Source organism: Theropithecus gelada, chromosome 8 (genome assembly GCF_003255815.1).
Source record: "Theropithecus gelada isolate Dixy chromosome 8, Tgel_1.0, whole genome shotgun sequence".
Taxonomy (NCBI): Eukaryota; Metazoa; Chordata; class Mammalia; order Primates; family Cercopithecidae; genus Theropithecus; species Theropithecus gelada.
This window is the reverse complement of record NC_037676.1, coordinates 80,838,349-80,857,682: the sequence shown is the minus strand read 5'-3', so window position 1 is coordinate 80,857,682 and position 19,334 is coordinate 80,838,349. Positions and strand designations below refer to the sequence as shown.

General features: G+C 35.2%; 1 protein-coding gene across 3 annotated transcripts in view; it reads right to left on the bottom strand.

The window, feature by feature from the left end:
- Positions 1–3,797: 3,797 nt before the first annotated feature.
- Positions 3,798–19,334, bottom strand: part of PKIA (cAMP-dependent protein kinase inhibitor alpha) — a 90,994-nt gene continuing 75,457 nt past the window's right edge. For 2 of the 3 annotated variants that reach the window (XM_025394886.1, XM_025394887.1), the window contains 2 exons: positions 10,495–10,672; positions 3,798–7,325 (listed from right to left, as the gene is read on the bottom strand). In XM_025394886.1, coding sequence (XP_025250671.1) covers positions 7,246–7,325; positions 10,495–10,645 — 231 coding nt within the window. In that variant the 5' untranslated portion in view covers positions 10,646–10,672 and the 3' untranslated portion in view covers positions 3,798–7,245. Of the gene's footprint in view, positions 7,326–10,494; positions 10,673–16,879; positions 16,977–19,334 lie in introns of those variants that run through there. The other variant, XM_025394885.1, reaches the window with a different exon arrangement.

Below are 19,334 nucleotides of genomic sequence, written 5' to 3'. Positions count from 1 at the left end.
CCTGGAGATCTTCCTCTCTGAACAAAGTACTGCTTAGGCCAAGAGAGTAAGATATAACCCCCTTTTGGGTCATCTTAATTCCAGCAAACTGAAGATAATTCCTGCCACAAAATTCCCAGAAATACCTTTACCAAAAACATTATTTAGCTGGATGGCTTACCTTAATTTGCCCATCTAGTTATGTGTTGTCCTACTGGTCATCTCATTTATTTATGTCTTATCAAATCTTTGTGTGTGTGTGTGTGTGTGTGTGTATGTGTATGTATGTATAAATGCAGCACACTAGTTTGTGATACAAATTTTAAAAGTTACTCTTGTATAAACTAAAAAAAAAGGTGACAGGAATTAAGTTTTTATCCTCTGCAATGCAATATTCTTGAGACTTCACTATTTTCAACCATCAATTTTTTCTCTGAATTGCATTTTCCCTAATTGATCTGTGTAGATTCTGTCTCTTAACTTCATTATGTATGAGCTTCAAGAGGGCAGATATTATTTATTTACAAACATCTGCTTATGTTTTTACTGATTAGCAGTAACCTATATAGATAAATATAGATAAACAATAAGGATACAAAGATGAATAAAAGGGGGTTGATGCCCTCAGAAAGCTCACACTTGAGGTGGAGAGATATGCATGCAAACAAACAGCTATGATATAGAGATCCATTTGCGGATAAATTGTTAGAGAGCAAGGAGTATACAGCAGCTGATTTCCTAGGGTAACACTTGGGAATGGAGATGGGTCAGAAAGACTCTACCAAAAAGGATGAAATGAGGCTTAGTCTGAAAGGACCAATGAGACTTTGCCCACAAGCATGAAGCACATTTTAGGAACAGGATACAAGCAACACAGAGCAAGAAGTTATACACAAATATGTTGTGGTACTTATACTGTAAAATTTTGAAGGATTTTTTAATTAGGAGAGATACATGATCAAAATCATGTATCAGAGCAATACATCTGGTGGCAAGATGGCTAGAAAGAGTGCTGGATGAGGCAGGTCATGCTGAGCAGGTCTTTGCATTATAATAGGTAAGTAAGGATTTAAAGGGTTGGAGTGCAGATAAAAAGAAGTGAGCAGTTTCAATAGTGAAGAATTAGAATTGATTGACCAAAAAACCAACAAACACACAAATCAGGGGAAGAGGTAAGAGCTAAAAGGGCTCCAAGAATTTTGATTTAAGGTCAGTGGAAAATCAGTGCTACCGTGATCTGAAATCTGCAGCATATGAGGAAAAGCGGGTTTGAAAATGGGATCATGCACTGGATGTAATATTAGAACATTGAATTTTAAGATTCTTTGAGCAATCCATGTTCAACTGTCCAATAGGTCAGGTAATGAAGAGTGACTCCTGGGCTAGAGATCAAGATATGAAATTCACCATAGGAATGTAGTTGCTGATGTGGGAATGGAGGAAGTCATCTGGAGAGAGAGATTAGAGAAGAGGAATGAGAATGGGAACCCAGGGAGCCACGAAATTTAGGAGGTAGACAAGGAGGACCCAGTCTTAGATGAGTGAGGAGGTGTCAGACAGAAAACAGCAAGAAATCACTAAATAAAAACACCTGGAAGAAAAAGCAAGGCAAATGAAGCATTTCAAAAACATTCCATGGTGAACCAGATTAAATGTCATTGAGTAAGCTAATAAAATATACAAAAATGATCCACTCTATTTGGAGTAGATATATTTGTTTAGGTATAATTCAGAGAACTAGAGCAAGACTGGGATTTTACACACATATGGCTGCTGTTGAGAGAAACAAGTGATATCATTAACATGTATCCAAGAGTAGAATGGAACACAGAACTTTACAACATCACAAGATAATCTTGTTCATCTATGAATGTCTAGGCTCTGTGTTGGTGGCCAGATATGTGACAACCACTCCTGTAAAGTAATGAGCACTATAGGATTTGAGCACATAGCAAGCAAACATTATGGGGAGATTGTGGTCATAGAGTAAGGACATATCCATACATTATGGAAGTTCTATCCTAGAGAGAAAGCTGACTTTTTCTTGATATATGTCGATTCTATATAGTTGAAAAAGACTTTATTATGCAGTGATACCCTATCATACTATTATCAACTGAAAATATAAAAACGTTAAGTTTTATTTTAGGTTAATCTAAGTCCTCTGAATCATCATCATCTGTTAATTTCCACATTGGTCAGAAATTCAATGACAATGACAGAGACGATGAGCTACTAAATGTCATTGATAATGAGAAAAATTTTACTGGAAGCCAAATTGCAAAAGAATAAGAAATAAGGAGGAGAAGCAGCATGAAAATAAGGAGTATACATTACTATTTTGAGAATCATAAGTAATGAAGCAGACAGGAAATTGAAAACTTGAGCACATTTGTGAAAAAGGGTAAAGTCAGTAAAGAAAAAGGGATAATTAATAGACATCCTATTAGAGTCACAATAAAATTGTTTAAAAACATCAAATGAAGGAATAAATCTTAGCCAGAAAGTGGGACGATTCCTCTGTGCCCAGGGACATGAAAAGAGAGAGCTGTGCAGCACTTATGTCTAGACTGAGATTGCAAACAATGAATAAGCATTGCTTTAACTTTTTACAGTCATCCAGAAGACAAGTAAAGAGAAGCGAGATGGCCTAATTGATTTTGATGGGGCAGAGATGGTAGAAAGGCAAGAAAATGTGGAATCTGAGGAGCATCTAGGAGAAGGATGAACAATGGAGTCCAGACCAGCAGGAAGGTTGCTGAGGAAGCATCCATGTTAACCCAATCAGAAAGATGTGGTGCAAATTAGAAAGTTAATAGGTTATAGTCATATAATTTTGCTAATTTTGACTTTAGTATTAAAGATGAAAAAGATCCTGAATCCCCACACTTGAATTAGACAGACACAAGAAATATACACTGAGTAGCGACACTAGAGGCTCTACAACTTATTTCACTGGCTAGTATTTTGTTGGTCCCAAATCCCTATGTGGTGTTTTATCCTTGTGAGCTGAGTAAGATGAACTTAAATCTTTACATCTCCTTTGCTCTTTGGACTGAAGAACTTGCCTGGATTCAGGTTGAGTGCTGTTTGATGCCTACTTTCTCCCGAGCTCCACCTTGGTCTCTGTTTGGTCATTACTGCCTGTGTTTGACAAAAATAAAATGATGGAAAGAGAGAAACACTAAGATAAAAGAAGAGCTCTCTTTGCTTCTTTACCCTAAAATATTACCCTTAATGCAGTAAAACCATGGGTGTCTGTGAGGATTGCATTTTGTTCTTGACTCATTTCAAAGCCTTGCGGTGGAGTGGGCAGGGTGGGTATATCAGGAATCCTTGAACTTCTAGATCACTGATTCTAAAGTGTTGGGGGTGAGGTGGGTGGAAGAAAGGTATCAGAGTCATGTAGAAAGTTATTTTAAGAGAAAGAGTGTTTGTGTATGAATGTATCCATGTGGGGGGTGGGTAGAGGGTGGGTGCTGTAAAAACTTTCCAAGAATTCTGATAAACACCTGTCTTTCTCCTGACTGAAAGTCATCTCCCTACAGATGAGCAAGTAAGAACCATAGGCATGGTATTGGGGGTTAAGATCTAGGAGGTGGGATGGTTCTGGCAGATGACAAAGATCAGGAAGTGGACTACTCGAGTGGAATGGAGTTGAAAATGATTAGAATAAAGACCAGGAAAGAGTGAAGCTGGAGTCCTGGGTTTGTCCACTGCAAGATGACTGAGGTATAGAATTTCTCCTTTATCACCTGCAGCACTCTCTAGCACCAAATACATAGTGTGAATTCAATAAATACTCTTAATAGACTGTGTACATTTCAGAAAAATGTGTTACTTTTAATTACCAATTATGTGAGCATGCAACATTGCTAAATACAAGAGTCATACAAGCTCACAAATGACTTCAGAGACTGCCACTCTTGTAATTAAAGAACAATTTAGGGTCTATTAAGACATCATGAATTATAGATCCTTTCCTATTTTCACTTGATGACTACACATTTTCTCCCTACTACTACTGCTACTACAGGTTTCACTTAGAAGCTTTGCTGCCCGGCAGTTACATTTCTTTATCCATTATTGTTTCCCTGAAGAGAAATAGCAGTATCATTCATCTTCTAAAATGGTGCATTGTCACTGTATCTAAGTAAGACTCAAGTATAGGGCATTTACCAGTGACTGTTCTGGGAGTATTATCTAAGAATAAAATTTCAATGTCTGTTATTTATTGGAAAAATATTTCTATGAATTTATGATAACAATATGTTGGCATAGGATGATTACAATTGATAAAAGGTAAATTTAACAATTTCATGCTTGTTGCAAATAAGTCAAAAAGCCAAAGTCCCCAGGTTTGTTGGTAATTAAACAAAATGAGTAGCATGAAATATAAAAAATATGAATCATGCTGTTTTTACAGACCACATGCCAGAAAAATAACTTCTGGGAAACATACCCCCCAAATAAGACGTAATTGAATTTCTTTTTTTAAAAAAAGATATACTTTGTGTGACCTACTCATATCTGTGTTATTATCCATCCAGGGAGCTTTGAGAAAGGCAATTTCTCCTTCTGGGATTCAGTTTCCTTCTGTAAAATATGGCGGCTGAAGAAGTTCATCTCTAAAAGTTCCCTTACAGCTCTGCAGTTGGCTCTAATTTTATGACATGTGCACTGGAAAGCTCATTGTTGACAAACGTGGGTACTAATCCTAAATTCATCACTTACCAGCTCTTTAAGCTCTAAAGGTTATATTTTATTGAGTGCTTATATTTTAATCTGTGAAACTGGATAAAAATACCACTCTAATAGAATTGTTTAAGGATCAAATGGGAGAAGACGAGCTGCAAAGCCATTAGCATAGGAATAGTTGGTTAATAGGCATCCAATGCTTGTTACCAAACCCAAGGCCTTGGTTTCCTACCCTTTTCTTCGCTCTTTAAAAATTCAGATCCATGTGTATTCTTGACTTGCAAATAAAGGAAACTAAAATAAAATTTGAAAGATACCATGAATAAGCAAAATGTATAGGATGTGCACATTTTGGAAAAATAATTTGTATCTCCCTAGCTTGGGAATACCTTTGGTTTTGAATATAGCAGACAAAGCAGTAGTAAGAAGTCAAACTAAATCCAAAGCTCCATATAACTTTGCAATTTAGCACTATTTATATATTTAAAGACAAGCATGGCACCACATGCATTAATAATAGTATATCACATAGGAATATAAACTCTGCACATACACTCAGCACTGGTTTTAAACTTTTCGAAATCACATAAAATCAGTTTGGAATTTCACAACCTTAAGAAAGAAGAAAAGTTTAAATTCACAAGAAACTTATTAAAATATTAAATGAAGATACTGAAAACTGACTGTAGGGGTTTGATGGTTTAAACAGTTTACCAGGGATTGCCTAAAGTAACCCTAGGAACCTCTTTTCTCACTTGTGAGTCTATTAATAGGTGATGTGTTTGAATTTTACTGGGCATTTTGGCCCCTGATGGATTAGACAGAAGGAAGCATTCCAAAATTTAATCTTTCCTCTTTCTGCTCTCGGAAAGGCTCACATTATTAACTTTTTTTCTAGTAATATCTGATTGAGTACTAAATGCAACCCATGCCCTTATTCCAGTCAGTTGAAATGTTCTGTAGAAGGAGATGTGAGCAGACTTACCTTTTATCCTGTATGTAATTACATAGGAGGGCTGAGTTTCTGGCACAACCACACAAATTACCTGTTGAAATGCTGCTCTAACTACTTCATGTGGAATGGTATCTAAGCCCTCAAGGACAGCTAAGTGGGCTTGTTACTGTAAAGGGACTCCCATTGTCTGCTATTTGTCCAGTAATTCATGAACCACTGGCATATTACTGGTTCCTTATTTATTACCACTGACAAATGATTTCATAATACTGACCAGAGGGATTACACAGCTCACAAAAACTTTCCATATAAGAAGCACGATGTTAAAACACAGCAGAGGCCATCAAACACAGTATTAATGAGAATTTTGTTAGCTTCTAATGATAATCATTATTGTATCAGAATGCAATTCACACTAATTATTAGTAAAAGTTTACAAACATTAAAAAGTGCATAATAACATTTGGATCTGAGAGGGCTGAAAAAAGACATGAAAACACAACACCAGGGCTTTACTTTTGTGATTGGTGTCCACATGATTGCAAGGAGATTACTTTCTCCACCTTATTCAGCTTAGTGAAGATAAGTTGTCCTCCAAATTTAAATAGTATCATACAGCATTGTGAGAAATTTGATTCCATAGAACAAATTATTTCCAGTCCTTAGTATAATCTTGGCTTTTCTTTTCTACCTTTCCAATTGTCCAAAATTCTCAAATATATATATATATATATATATATTAGGTGGGAGAAGTTCTCCACTTGAGAATAAAACAAACTTGATAGATTGAATACCAGTCTGTGCAGACACCAAACAGACTGAATTCAGGTGATATTCACATTAATGGATATTTTCAAATGTCTGTATAATAAAGCAATGGAGTCTTGATGAATCTGTTAGACTTAATCAACTCATCAACATATAATGAGCAAGGGGAAAGACTGTGTTTTAAAAAAGGGTGTTCTATCCTGTGTACACCACCACAGTATGGAAAACTAAAATAAAAAGACAGCCCTTTTAAAAATGAGTGGTATAAAAATTCACAGTAATGCACATCATTTTGTTTTTCATAAGCAATCAGAGAAGGGGGCAGTGCTGAGCATCTATATTGTACAATACAAAACAGTGTAAATAACACAGCAGTAACACACAGATACATAATGCTAAAAACAGTGCTTTCTGGATCTTTCTTTTACTGGGTGAACACTTGAGCCAGAGATATTTAAACTCTGGGGTTCAATCAACCCTTCTCAATTAGACACAATTAAATCCTCTGACATTGTGAGGGGCCAGATGCTACAGGAAGAATCATCATCTAGGTCGGTGCTACTCTCTATAAGCATTTCGTCACATGATCAAGTGAAAGGATCCATACAAAAATGACGCCCAAACACAAGCCACATGATTTCAACCATTGCTAATGACAGAGGTAGGGAAAAGTCTGCCTGCAGCCACAGCCTCTGCCCTCATTTTTAACATGATAATGAGCAGGTTCCTGCAATGCAGCACAGCCATTTTCTTTTTCCTCTTTTCACTCATGGAAACAAATGCATTCCAGACACTCCTGGAGATTGGAGACATTGTCAGGTGTGGTCGAGGGTCAAAGTGGGGTGTTAGCTTTCAGATTTTGCTGCTTCTCCCTGGGCTTCCCCACTTTGTTCTGTAGAACTTCGTTGTGCATCTTCTTCACCTTCTGCAAAAGAAAAACAAAAACGGAATACAGGCAAAATAAAAATGATTGCTTTTATTTCCAACTCTCAGTATGTCATATTGGTAACTTCAGAAATACTAAAGAGGTCCAAAACCCTTGAAGGGAAAAGTATATTTTCTTGGTAGTCAGTTCGCCACTGGAGTTTTCAAGGACTGATCAATTCTGTGAACTTGGGACAGCATGGCTCAAAAACAAAATAATATTCAAATGTTCAGAGTAGTTAGTGATCAGCTAAGCTTCGGATAAATAGCTCAGAAATCTCATGACCAGGTCATGTCACTTAGATATAGTTTCACAGGCTGCAGAAATCAGAAATGTCTTTAAGTAGAAATCAGAAGTGAGAGCATGTTTACCTTTTTCTGCCTGATTGTCTTATTTGAAGAAATATTTTAAAACTGTATTTTCTCTTTTTTATAGCACTTGATGATAACCCAGCTAATTTCTCAGAGGTTCTATTAGTTCAAAGTAAAAGCAATAGTGGAAAATGAAAGGACACTATGTCAGCTGGCCAGTCCCTTGTCAAATAGTTATAATGGCCTCTGGTTTGCCCTTAGAGAACATGTGCACAATTCTAATAAAACCAGCCTCATAACTGCACCCTCAGTAGCAATCTTAGCCAGTGGTATAGCAAACATTTCAATGCTTTCACTCCATATTAGGTCACGTTATATAAGTACAAGCTGTTGGCAATTTCAGACTCAAAGATTCAAATATCTGCATGAGATATTTGGTTATCAGGCAGCCAATATGACTTGCTGGACAAAATGTTTTCAGGTGTTGCAATAATATAAACGAATCAATATTTGCTAAGGGTTTGTTATAATTCAAATAAAGGCAGGTAAGTGGGCTGCTCTATTCTTTGGACCATAATGTTATAAGGCAGTTTCTCCTCTACTCTTAGCAAGTACACATGAAGCACCTCACCATACTCTAACAACATTAAATCTTTAGGAAAATTAAAATCAATTCTTTTACATAAAAATATTTTCTTGTAAAGCAGTACCAAGGGTATGACCAGACATTATATGTCATTTTCATGCACTATTTTATTATGAGAGGCTCCCATGATGCACAGATGGCCTGGTTCTGAGATGTGTAAATTAGCATGCAACAAGAACTTGATAAACAGGAGAAACTTTTGGTAACCAAAGAAATGAAGTCAAATTAGGGCATCTCTAAGACAGTAGAATATTTCAGGATGAAAGTGATTGTATAAATACAAGATGAGGAACTTGACTCCCATGGGGCTTGGGACCTTCTAGGTGTCTGGGGACACTTCTCAGGGCTTAGCATTATGCTGCAAACATAGAGACTGTTGCTAAACAGATGCTTATTAACAAATAAAAGTAAACATGAAGCAACAATATTGTTGAGTATAAACTAAAATGAAGCTGAAACATTTATGAATTAGAAAGGAAATTCTTCACAATTCTTAGTGACATTGAATTTGTCATTATATATTTGTCTTTTTTTATATTTTAGATCTTCATGTTATGCAGTTATTAGTTTTTGTAATTAGAATAAACAAAGTTATTGCTTTGTATACTGTTCCTGGTTTTGGACTTCATAATTTTAAGAGAAACAGCAAATGTTGCAAGAGCCTAGTGAATTGCAATTAGCATGCAAAAATATTTAGAAAAGAAGACATCTGGAAGTATAAAGATAATTTAAATTAATTATAATATAATGAATATAAAATTATTTTATTTACATTTATTAATATAAAATTTCAATTTATTATTTAAATAATTTATAATAATTTAATGTGTTTTCAGGAAAATAAAATGGTCTTAGGACTAACAATTCTCAACTTCAGGAAAAATAGAAAAAGAAGAAATTAAATTACACTATGAATAAAAATGTCCTAATATTAAGAGTGGCTAAAATTAATGCAGACTCTTTAAAACAGCATATGTGTAAGAAAAACAAAATATAAATATTATGCAAGACTGCAGCAAAAATGTATTTATCCATCTCATGTTACCAAATTGGAATAATTTCCTATACCGTCTTTCTTAGAGCTGTTCTGGGAAGTAACTACTGGTAGCAATAATAGCACAACAATGAAACCTAAGATACACACAGGTCTGTGTATTCCAAAGTGGTAACGTTAAAGTTTTATTATTAATCCGAATTTGAAAAGACCAGTCTGAGAAGTACTGAGCTTTAGCCATTGAATAAAATACGTCCTTATGTATTTTAAAGTAATGTTGCTGAGCCGTTTCATTAATCTATATATGCATATACTCTGACTCCGTTTTCTAATAGTCTAAATGTTTTACCTTAAAAATTCTAACAGCGAAGACATATTGAATAATTAAGAGTCAGAAACTGTGATAAGTGCTTTCCATGCACATAATATCAGGGTTCCCTAATTGTGAATTCTTTTCATTTTTAAAGGTTATTTTTACACAAGTCTTCTCAGGGAAACACATTCAGCTTTGATATCTGCAAAAGCTACGGGTGGAGAAATTGTCAGGGAACTTATTCTAATACTCAGAAGTAAAACTGTCAAGTATTTTAATCCCTCAAACTTGTTTTTCTTTTTCATTAATGAAGATAGACTCCTTGGTAAGAATTCCAGATCCAGTAAGGAGATATATTTTTCACAAACCCATTCTATCTGGAATGGGAAATCAAAGACCCTTTTACATAAGACTTACTAATGTAACAGATCATTTTACTTCCATTCTTAATAAAATTAGCCCTGCAGACTCTGTTTTTCTAAAATTGTTTTTAGAATTGAAGTCTATCAGAATTACCTGCAAATCTTGTTAAATATCTATCTAGTAAATGTTAGAGGTGGCCAATATTGTCAAAGGTAGGCGCTCCAACTTAGTTAAATACTGTACATAAGCAATTTCAGCTTTTGTAGAAATTAGGCTTTAAAAAAACACACCATGTGTTTTATTGATTGCATTAATAAAATCAGATTAAGGACTCTGCATTTAAGTGAGAAGCCTTCTAAAGAGACATCACTGAAAATAGAGCAGGATTAAGAGATTAGTCTCAGACTTTCATCTTGCTTTAGATTGTTTAAAACTCTTTATATTAGATTACTTTCAAAGATGACTTTAGTGCCTCAATCCCACTTAGTAAAATGCTGCAAATCATTCCATGCTTACAGAGAAATGTGTGCCAGATGACTTACCTGTCTTGTTGATATCAAGACCTGCTAATTTCAAGGCTAATTCATTGCTGTTGCCACTTGCAGAGGAAACCAGGATATCATGTATTGCATTTCTTCTACCTGTTCTTCCTGAGGCAATAAAATCTGCATACGTAGTTTCCACATCAGTCATTGCTACCAAATATCCACATAGCAGGGACTACAAAAGAAAGTAAAATTAATAGGTAAATATAATGGTAGTCCATGCTAAACATTTAACAAAGACAACTGTTAAACTACCAACTTAGTATATGAATGTGAAACAACTGTCCTGTTTGCAGGTTCACAAAACAAGTAATGCCTTTTCTGATCCTAAATATTTAAATCAAAGGTCTGGGAACCTTTAATGTACAGGGCCTGGTAGTACATATTTAGGGTCACATGATCTCTATTCCAACTACTCAACTTTGTCCTTACAGTAAAAAAGCAGCCACAGCCAATACGTAAAAAAAATGTAATAAACAAACTTTATTAACAAAAATAGGGAATGGGCTAGATTTAGCCTACATGCCATAGTTTGTTGACATTTAGTTTACATTATAAAATTATCTTTCTCTAATACCATTTTAGTCATTCTTCAACTCCAGAGAGAACTTGAGATCAGGTGGGGGGCGTTGAGTGAAAAGTAGTTCATCCTAGGGATAAGCAGTAAGTGAGAGCATTGTCTGTACAATTTGTTAATGAAATGGACCAAAATTCAGTTTGCTTTTTATTACCACTATGCACCATGCACCAGCAATTCTAAATATTTTCAGTGATCAAGTACTGCTCTCAGTCCAGAAAAACAGCCCCTACGCTCCCCTCAGTAAGTCATTACTTGAGAGGAGTAACATATACTCTTGATTAAATCTTGGAAATAAAATGTAAAAGGTATAAAAACTGATTACTCAAAACCCTCTCATTTCTATCATTAAAATGGCCATACTCCCCAAAACAATTTACTGATTCAATGCTATTCCTAGCAAACTACCAACGATACTTTCCACAGAATTAGAAAAAAATCATTCTAAAATTCATAAAGAACCAAAAAAGAGCCCAAATAGCCAAAGCAACCCTAAGAAAAAATAAAAATAAAAAACCAGAAGCATCACACTACCCAATTCTAAGCTGTACTACAAGGCTACAGTAACCTAAAACAGCATGACACTGGTACAAAAACAGACAAAGAGACCAATGAAACAGGTTAGAGAACCCAGAAATAAAGCCACACTTAAAGCCATCTGATCTTCAACAAAATTGACAAAAACAAGCAATGGGGAAAGGACTCTCCAATAAATGGTGCTGGGATAACTGGCTAGCCACATGTAGATTGAAACTGGACCTTTTCCTTTCACCATGTACAAAAATCAATTCAAAGACTAAGTCAATTTCAATTGATTAAAGACTTAAATGTAAAACCTAAAACTGTAAAAACTCTAGAAGAAAACATAGGGAATACAATTCTGGACATAGGCCCTTGCAAAGAATTTATGTCAAAGACTCCAAAAAGAATTGCCACAAAAGCAAAAATTGACAAAGGGGACACAATTAAACTAAAGAGCTTCTGCACAGCAAAAGAAACTATCAACGGAGTAAACAGATAAACCACAGAATGGCAGAAAATAGTCTCAAATTATGCATCTGACAAAATTCTAATATCCAGAACTGAAAAGGAACTTAAACAAATCAACAAGCGGTGGTTCACGTCTGTAATCCCAGCACTTTGGGAGGACAAGGTGGGTGGATCACCTGAGGTCAGGAGTCCGAGACCGGCCTGACCAAAATGGTGAAACTTCGTCTCTACTAAAAATACAAAAATTAGCCAGGTCTGGTGTTGGGTGCCCGTAATCCCAGCTACTTAGGAGGCTGAAACAGGAGAATCACTTGAACCTGGGAAGCAGAGGTCACAGTGAGCTGAGATCACGCCCACTGCACTCCAGCCTGGGTGGAGAGAGTGAAACTTCATCTCGAAATAAATAAATAAATAAATAGATAAATAAATAAATAAATAAAAGCAAAAACCAAACAGCTCCATTAAAAATAGGCAATGGATATGAACAGACACTTCTCAAAAGAAGATACACACATGGCCAACAAGCATACGAAAAACTGGCCAACCTAATCATTAGAAAAATGCAAATCAAAACTACAATGAGATACCACCTCACACCAGTTAGAGTGGCTATTACTAATTAATTCAAAAATTAACAGATGCTGGTGAAGTTGCAGAGAAAAGAGAACACTTTTACACTACTGATGGGAATATAAACTAGCTCAGCCACTCTGGAAAGCATTTTAAAGATTTCTCCGTGAACTTAGAACTACCATTAGACCCAGCAATCATATTACTGGGTATATACCCAAAGGAATATAAATCATTCTTCCATAAAGACACATGCACACGTATGTTCATCAGCACTTTTCACAATAACAAAGACATGGAATCCACCTAAATGCCCATCAACAGTGGATGAGATCATGTCTGTTGCAGCAACATGGATGGAGCTGAAGGCCATTATCCTAAGTAAATTAATGCAGGAACAGGAAACCAAACACTGCACATTCTCACATATAAGTGGTAAAAACTGAGTACAAATGGACAAAAGAAGGGAACAGTAGACACCAGGGCCTATCTGAGGATGGAAGGTGGGAGGAGGGTGAGGATCAAAAAACTATAGGGTACTATGCTTATTACGTGGGTAATAAAATAATCTGCACACCAACCCCCCTAAATATGCAATTTACCCATGTAACAAACCTGCATATGTACCCCTTGAACCTAAAATAAAAGTTGGAAGCAAAACAAACAAAAATAAACCAAAACCACCTCATTTGTAAAATTCTGAATTTGGAAATTCTCTCCTCTCATCACAGCCACCTTTTCTTTCTCTTTTCTCTTATACTCAATGAACCAATTCTTTATACTGATGCTGTCTTTAATTCTTTGAATCACTTTTTAGTTTCCTCTAGGTCCAGCCCTACTTGAATCAGTTACGCACTACTTTATGTAGTTTTTTTTATTAGCATCAAGAAGTTCCTTTGATCTATTGTTATCTTTACTTCTGTACCTACACTTCACTGCTGGGAAAACACTATAGTATATTTTCTCTGATCTCAGTACTGGGTGGTTGAGTGTTACCAGAAAAAGTCACAAAATTGTGCCAATTGGCTCAACTAGAAATTTCTGGCTCTATTATTAGTATACACTTGGATGGAGTTGCCCAGAAATTCTTCGGTTCACCTCTAGTTGACTCTTCCTTATGCTATTCTCTTTGGGAAGGATTCCAAAGCCTTTCCAGTCTACACACCAGACACCACCTACCTTAAGAGATGACTCTGCATCTTCCTCTGAGAAGATACAGGACATCTGTTACAAATTCTCTAAAAATTCTTCCTTTTTCAAACAACATTTCTCAGTATAATCACCATTCTTTCTTTTTTGGATGAATTGACCTGTCTTTCTACGACATGCTATTGATTTTATTTCCTTCCACCTCTAATGTCATTACCCACTGCCCATTAACATGACACATGTTGGAGAATATATTTTCCCTCATTTCTTTCCCTTGATATCCATTACAGGTTCTAAAAAGGCAGAAACTGCATTTTGTTAATATTTTAATCACATACAATTTCTAGCAGAGTTGTTTGCTAGTGTTAAATAAGAATATGTTAAATAGAACTGGCCAATGAGGAAGAAATATATTAATCACCTTTTATCGGTGACCACAGAAAACTTTCCTGCTTCCTGATTGTACTAAATTACTAAATCCTAAAAATTCATCTACTTCAGTCTAGAAGTTTTATAGATGAAGAACCTGAGGACCAGATAATTCAAGTGATCTGACCATATTCACATAGTTAATAATTTAATCTGCCCATATTCACATAGTTAATGAATTAAGTACTTGGAACTTAAGTCTGCAAAGTTCCTGCCCACACTTTTTACTTTACCAGGCAGCCTGTCTATGAGTAAGTCAGAGTTTAAATAAAGTTTTTGGACCCTGGAATAATTCAGTGTTATTAGTGGTAAAGATATTTTCATTATCTGCATTACCATTAACCAACACAGTGTTTGGTTTCTACATTACTTCAAAGGTTTAGAACTGAACATGCACATCAACTTAGCAAAAACATCTTATAAATATTTAAGGAGAGGTGGAGTCACAAGATATATTCAAGCTCTTTTCACAATAATTTTCAATCTTAGTCTCTTTTTATAGCTTTTAAAAACATAGGCTTAGGCCAGGCATGGTGGCTCATGCCTGTAATCCCAGCACATTGGGAGGCTAAGGCAGGCAGATCACGAGGTCAGGAGTTCGAGACCAGTCTGACCAATATGGTGAAACCTTGTCTCTACTAAAAATACAAAAATTAGCTGGGCGTAGTGGCGCACGTCTGTAATCTCAGCTATACAGGGGGCCAAGGCAGGAGAATCACTTGAACCCAGGAGGCGGAGGTTGCAGTGAGCCAAGATTGGGCCACTGCACTTCAGCCTGGGTGACAGAGAGAGACATCATCTCAAAAAAACAAATAAAGAAACAAATAGGCTTAAAAAAGCACAAGTGCTATTATTTCTGATCTGATAACAATGCTGTAAAATAGGAAAACAAATCCTCATTTTTCAGATGAAGAAAATAAGTCTCAGAGATTTTAAGTAACCATGAAATCATACATATTACCATGACTTAAACTATGGGTATATGTCTTTGGGTTTTCTGTAAAGGGTGGTGTACTTTGCAATAAAGGTCCCTGTTTTTTGCCATTATCATTTCTAACTGCCATAATAATACATACCCTTGTAGGGTTTTATATCTAATTCTCCTTGCTGAAAATAGTTTTTAAAAGATTTGAAATACCAAAAATGAGGCAGAGAAAGTGGTAAAAATTTCCATGGGAAGGTATATATTAAAAGAAAGTGTCTTGTATTATGATTTATCTATTTGGGAATTTTAAAAGATCCTGGTGGCAATCCTACTTGTACGAGGGTAACCAACAACTTACTCTGAATTTTTATTTAGTCCACTCCCAAGTAATGAACACAGGAAGGAAGAAATGAGGTTATGAGAGACATAAAAGTATATTGTGCTTACTTTTAAAATCTTCATATATAGCTTTCATTTCAATTGAATGAAAGACAATGTGGACAATTGTGAGAAGAGGTTATTCCTGTAAAGTTGAAATATATTTTTAGTTCAATGGGCATCCAATTCTGCATCTTTAAAGTAACATGGAAACTAAGTAATGGATATCCAATTACACTAGCCAATATAATTATTATAATACAAATAGCTATTGCTATAAAAGTAATATTTCATTGCTTATTATGTTTTCTTTCTCTAAATAGGTCTATTTTCCAATAAAAGAACAATAGCTAACAAACAACACACACCAAATATGTGAATGAAGGAAAGCATACAATTACATTTTTAAACAAAATATATATTGTATACTCCAGATTTTCTCTATGATTATAGTGCTTTTAGTGAATTCCCCTTAAGTGCTCAAAAATAGATATTTTTACCTGCATGGTGGTTATGGTTTTTTTTTTTAGTCAAGCATTTAGACAGTGCTAATTTAGTGATATGACTCCAAGAGATAAATATCTTTTATGTCAAGTATACCTGTATAGATGACTTTATCTTCTGCTTTGAAATTCTGGAGAACAGCCATAAAAATTATGGTTGACAGATATTCACCCCCCAAAATTACAAAATTCAAAAAAAGCCAGATAAATGTCAGCAGCAGATGGAAGTGTAATAGACCAGCAAGTATCACATATTCTGACTTTATAAAAATAATCAGGAAAAAATCTGGAAAACTTATTAAAAGTAGACTTTGACTCTTTACTAGAGTTTCCTGTCTATGTTGCTATAATTGGAATTTTCTAGACATAACCAAATGATAGTATTGAATACAGACAAGGTAATATGGTGTTACTTTTTTGTATCCAGTTATACCAAAGATCCAATTATACTAATATTCAGCCCTATGGGATAGGGAAAAGAGGGAAATGGACACTTTATTATTTAAATACTGAACTATTTAAAGTTGTATTAAATTTTAAAGCATAAATCTCTAAAACCTGACATCTAAAAATTCAATCAAAATCTATGAATTAGAAATAAGCTTGCTCTTTCTTTTCCCCATTCTTAAAACAGCCTCACTCTCTTACTCTTTAGCAACAGAAGCAATATTGCTGCTCTACAAATTCTTTATATAATGGATTTCAAAACTGAGACTCATGATCTGTGTTTTCCTTTTTTATGCTATCTTTTTAAAATTCCATACACACAAATTTTTTGAGTGAATAAAGCAAAAGGTATTACTATAGTAGAATTTATAGATTTAGATAGATTTCAAGAGGCTATGAAAAGCATGTACTTACGTCTCCTACGTTAAACAAACTGAAGTGTTCCACATCGATGGATTCTAGAAGTTGGGACTATGATGTTGCTAAAATGATTTTTATAGTGACATTGAGTCATGAGCCAAATGGTGACTGGATAACATGCTAATTTTACTCCTGTAAATGGGACACATGAAATGAGACTCACAGACTTGGAGGAAAGAATGGAGAGAATGTCATTAGCATGCACTGAAGACTTCTCTTTAATCTGAATACTATGATTTAAGTAAGAAAGAAAGAAAAAAAAAGAAAGAAAATTCCCCTTATTCCACTGTTACAAAATGCAATTATACAACTTCTCAACTTTGACTTTGTGAAATCATGGGAAGCATGTTTAAAGCCCTTGAGTAGTTTACTACGTGTTTAATGCTTGGTCTACATTAGTATTTCTGAATTGTTTTGGTCTCAGATACCTATTACATGCTCAAAAATTATGAAGAACTCCACTTAGCTTTCATTTGCCAGGGATAAATCTACCAATATTTAACATATCGGAAATTAGAAAAATTGAAAAAATTAAATAATTACTAATTCACCTCAAATACTATTAATAAACCCATTACACTTTATATAAATATTTAACAACAATAAAATATATTCTCCAAAGCAAAAAAATAAATAAATAGTGACAAGCGTGGCATTGACTTACATTTGTAACTCTCTGGCTTAATTTTGCAAATGTTTGGTTTCATAAAAGATATCTGGCTTCTCATATTTGCTTCTGCATTCAGTCTCTCTTAATATGTTGTTTTAGTTGAAGTATATAAGAGAATCTGGCTTAACAGAGATATTATTATTTTAGCTGGAAAAGTGAGGAGAATTTTAATAGCTTTTTCAGATAATTGTGGCTTTTTTTCAATGTGGAATCTAAAGTCATATGAATATGCTTTCCATACTCTGCCTTTAGAAAGTTCCCATTGTCTTTCTTGCAGTTTGAAATGGTCTTTTGTCCACACATTTTTTTCCTTTTTTTTTTTTAAACTATCAGACATTGGTCATCTGGAAAATATTGGTATACTGGGTTATGTAAATTTCCCAAATGGTAGCACATTTAATTATACAATATCACGTTTGTTAGCAATACCACCTATCTCATCTGAAAAGTCTTTGAGAATTGGGAAACTGACAAATTCACAGGGGCAGATAATAAGTTTTCCAAAATTATAACTTTTGTTTGAAAGTTCAGATTTTTTCACTGGCAAAAGATACTGTTAGATTTTGCTTTCCTAGAAGTGACAAGGTCACTTTGTTCATTTTCAAGAAAATCTCTGCCAAATGTCCAAGTTTGTACAACTGCAGTTTGCCTGTCACTTCTTTCAAGTAAAAATGGTGATCCAAGAAAATAGTGTCTAGCTCAGCTCTCAACCCACAGTTGCACAAGGTGCTTTACTTGTGATAACCATGTGTTTGATGCACAACAGAAGTGCTTCATGAGATGTCCCATTTCATCACATGAATATTAAAAAGATGTGTACTCAAAGGTCAAGATTCAAGAAAATGAATTTTTTTTTTTTTTTTTTTACTGCTTCATCAAGTACATTCTTAGGTAAGCCTGGCACTAAAAAAAATACTAGTTGTGAGTGTGTAGGGGTGCATAATACATAGATCACTAGGAGAGTTTGGTGCCGCTGACTTGCTTAGTGCAAAAGTGCCAGCAGTTCCCTGCCCACCCCCGCCTTGCTTTTGCATAATTCCTGCAAATGTCAGCCTTTCCCCCCCTCCCCGAATGGCAACATTACTTCATTTCTCCTCTCAAACTTTCTTTAGATCAGACTCAAATACATTTTCCCCCTACAATGTTTAACACATAAAAACTTCAAAATGAGAAACTTCACCTGTAAATGTTTAAAATGTTAGAAGTATTATCTTTCTTTAGAAAATATTTTTATAATTGGGCAATGAGTGACCTCAAAGCTACTCATAAATCCTTATACTAATTTCTGGTTTACCCCTATACTATCCCTAATAAAAACAATTTTTTTTTCTATGCTCTTTAAATTTTATTGGTATCTTGCTTTCTTACTCCCCATAGCAAATCTTACCTAATAACTTTGTGGAGACCAAGGTCATCATTCATCTTCAATTTTCTTTATTGTCACATTTAAAGTCGTCTGTCTCTTTATTCAAGAGTCCTTTTGCCCACCATTATTAATACCTGACTGGTGCTCTTGATTTTTTTTTTTTTTTTTTTTTTTTTTTGAGACGGAGTCTCGCTCTGTCGCCCAGGCTGGAGTGCAGTGGCCGGATCTCAGCTCACTGCAAGCTCCGCCTCCCGGGTTCACACCATTCTCCTGCCTCAGCCTCCCGAGTAGCTGGGACTACAGGCGCCCGCCACATCGCCCGGCTAGTTTTTTGTATTTTTTTTAGTAGAGACGGGGTTTCACCGTGTTAGCCAGGATGGTCTCGATCTCCTGACCTCGTGATCCGCCCGCCT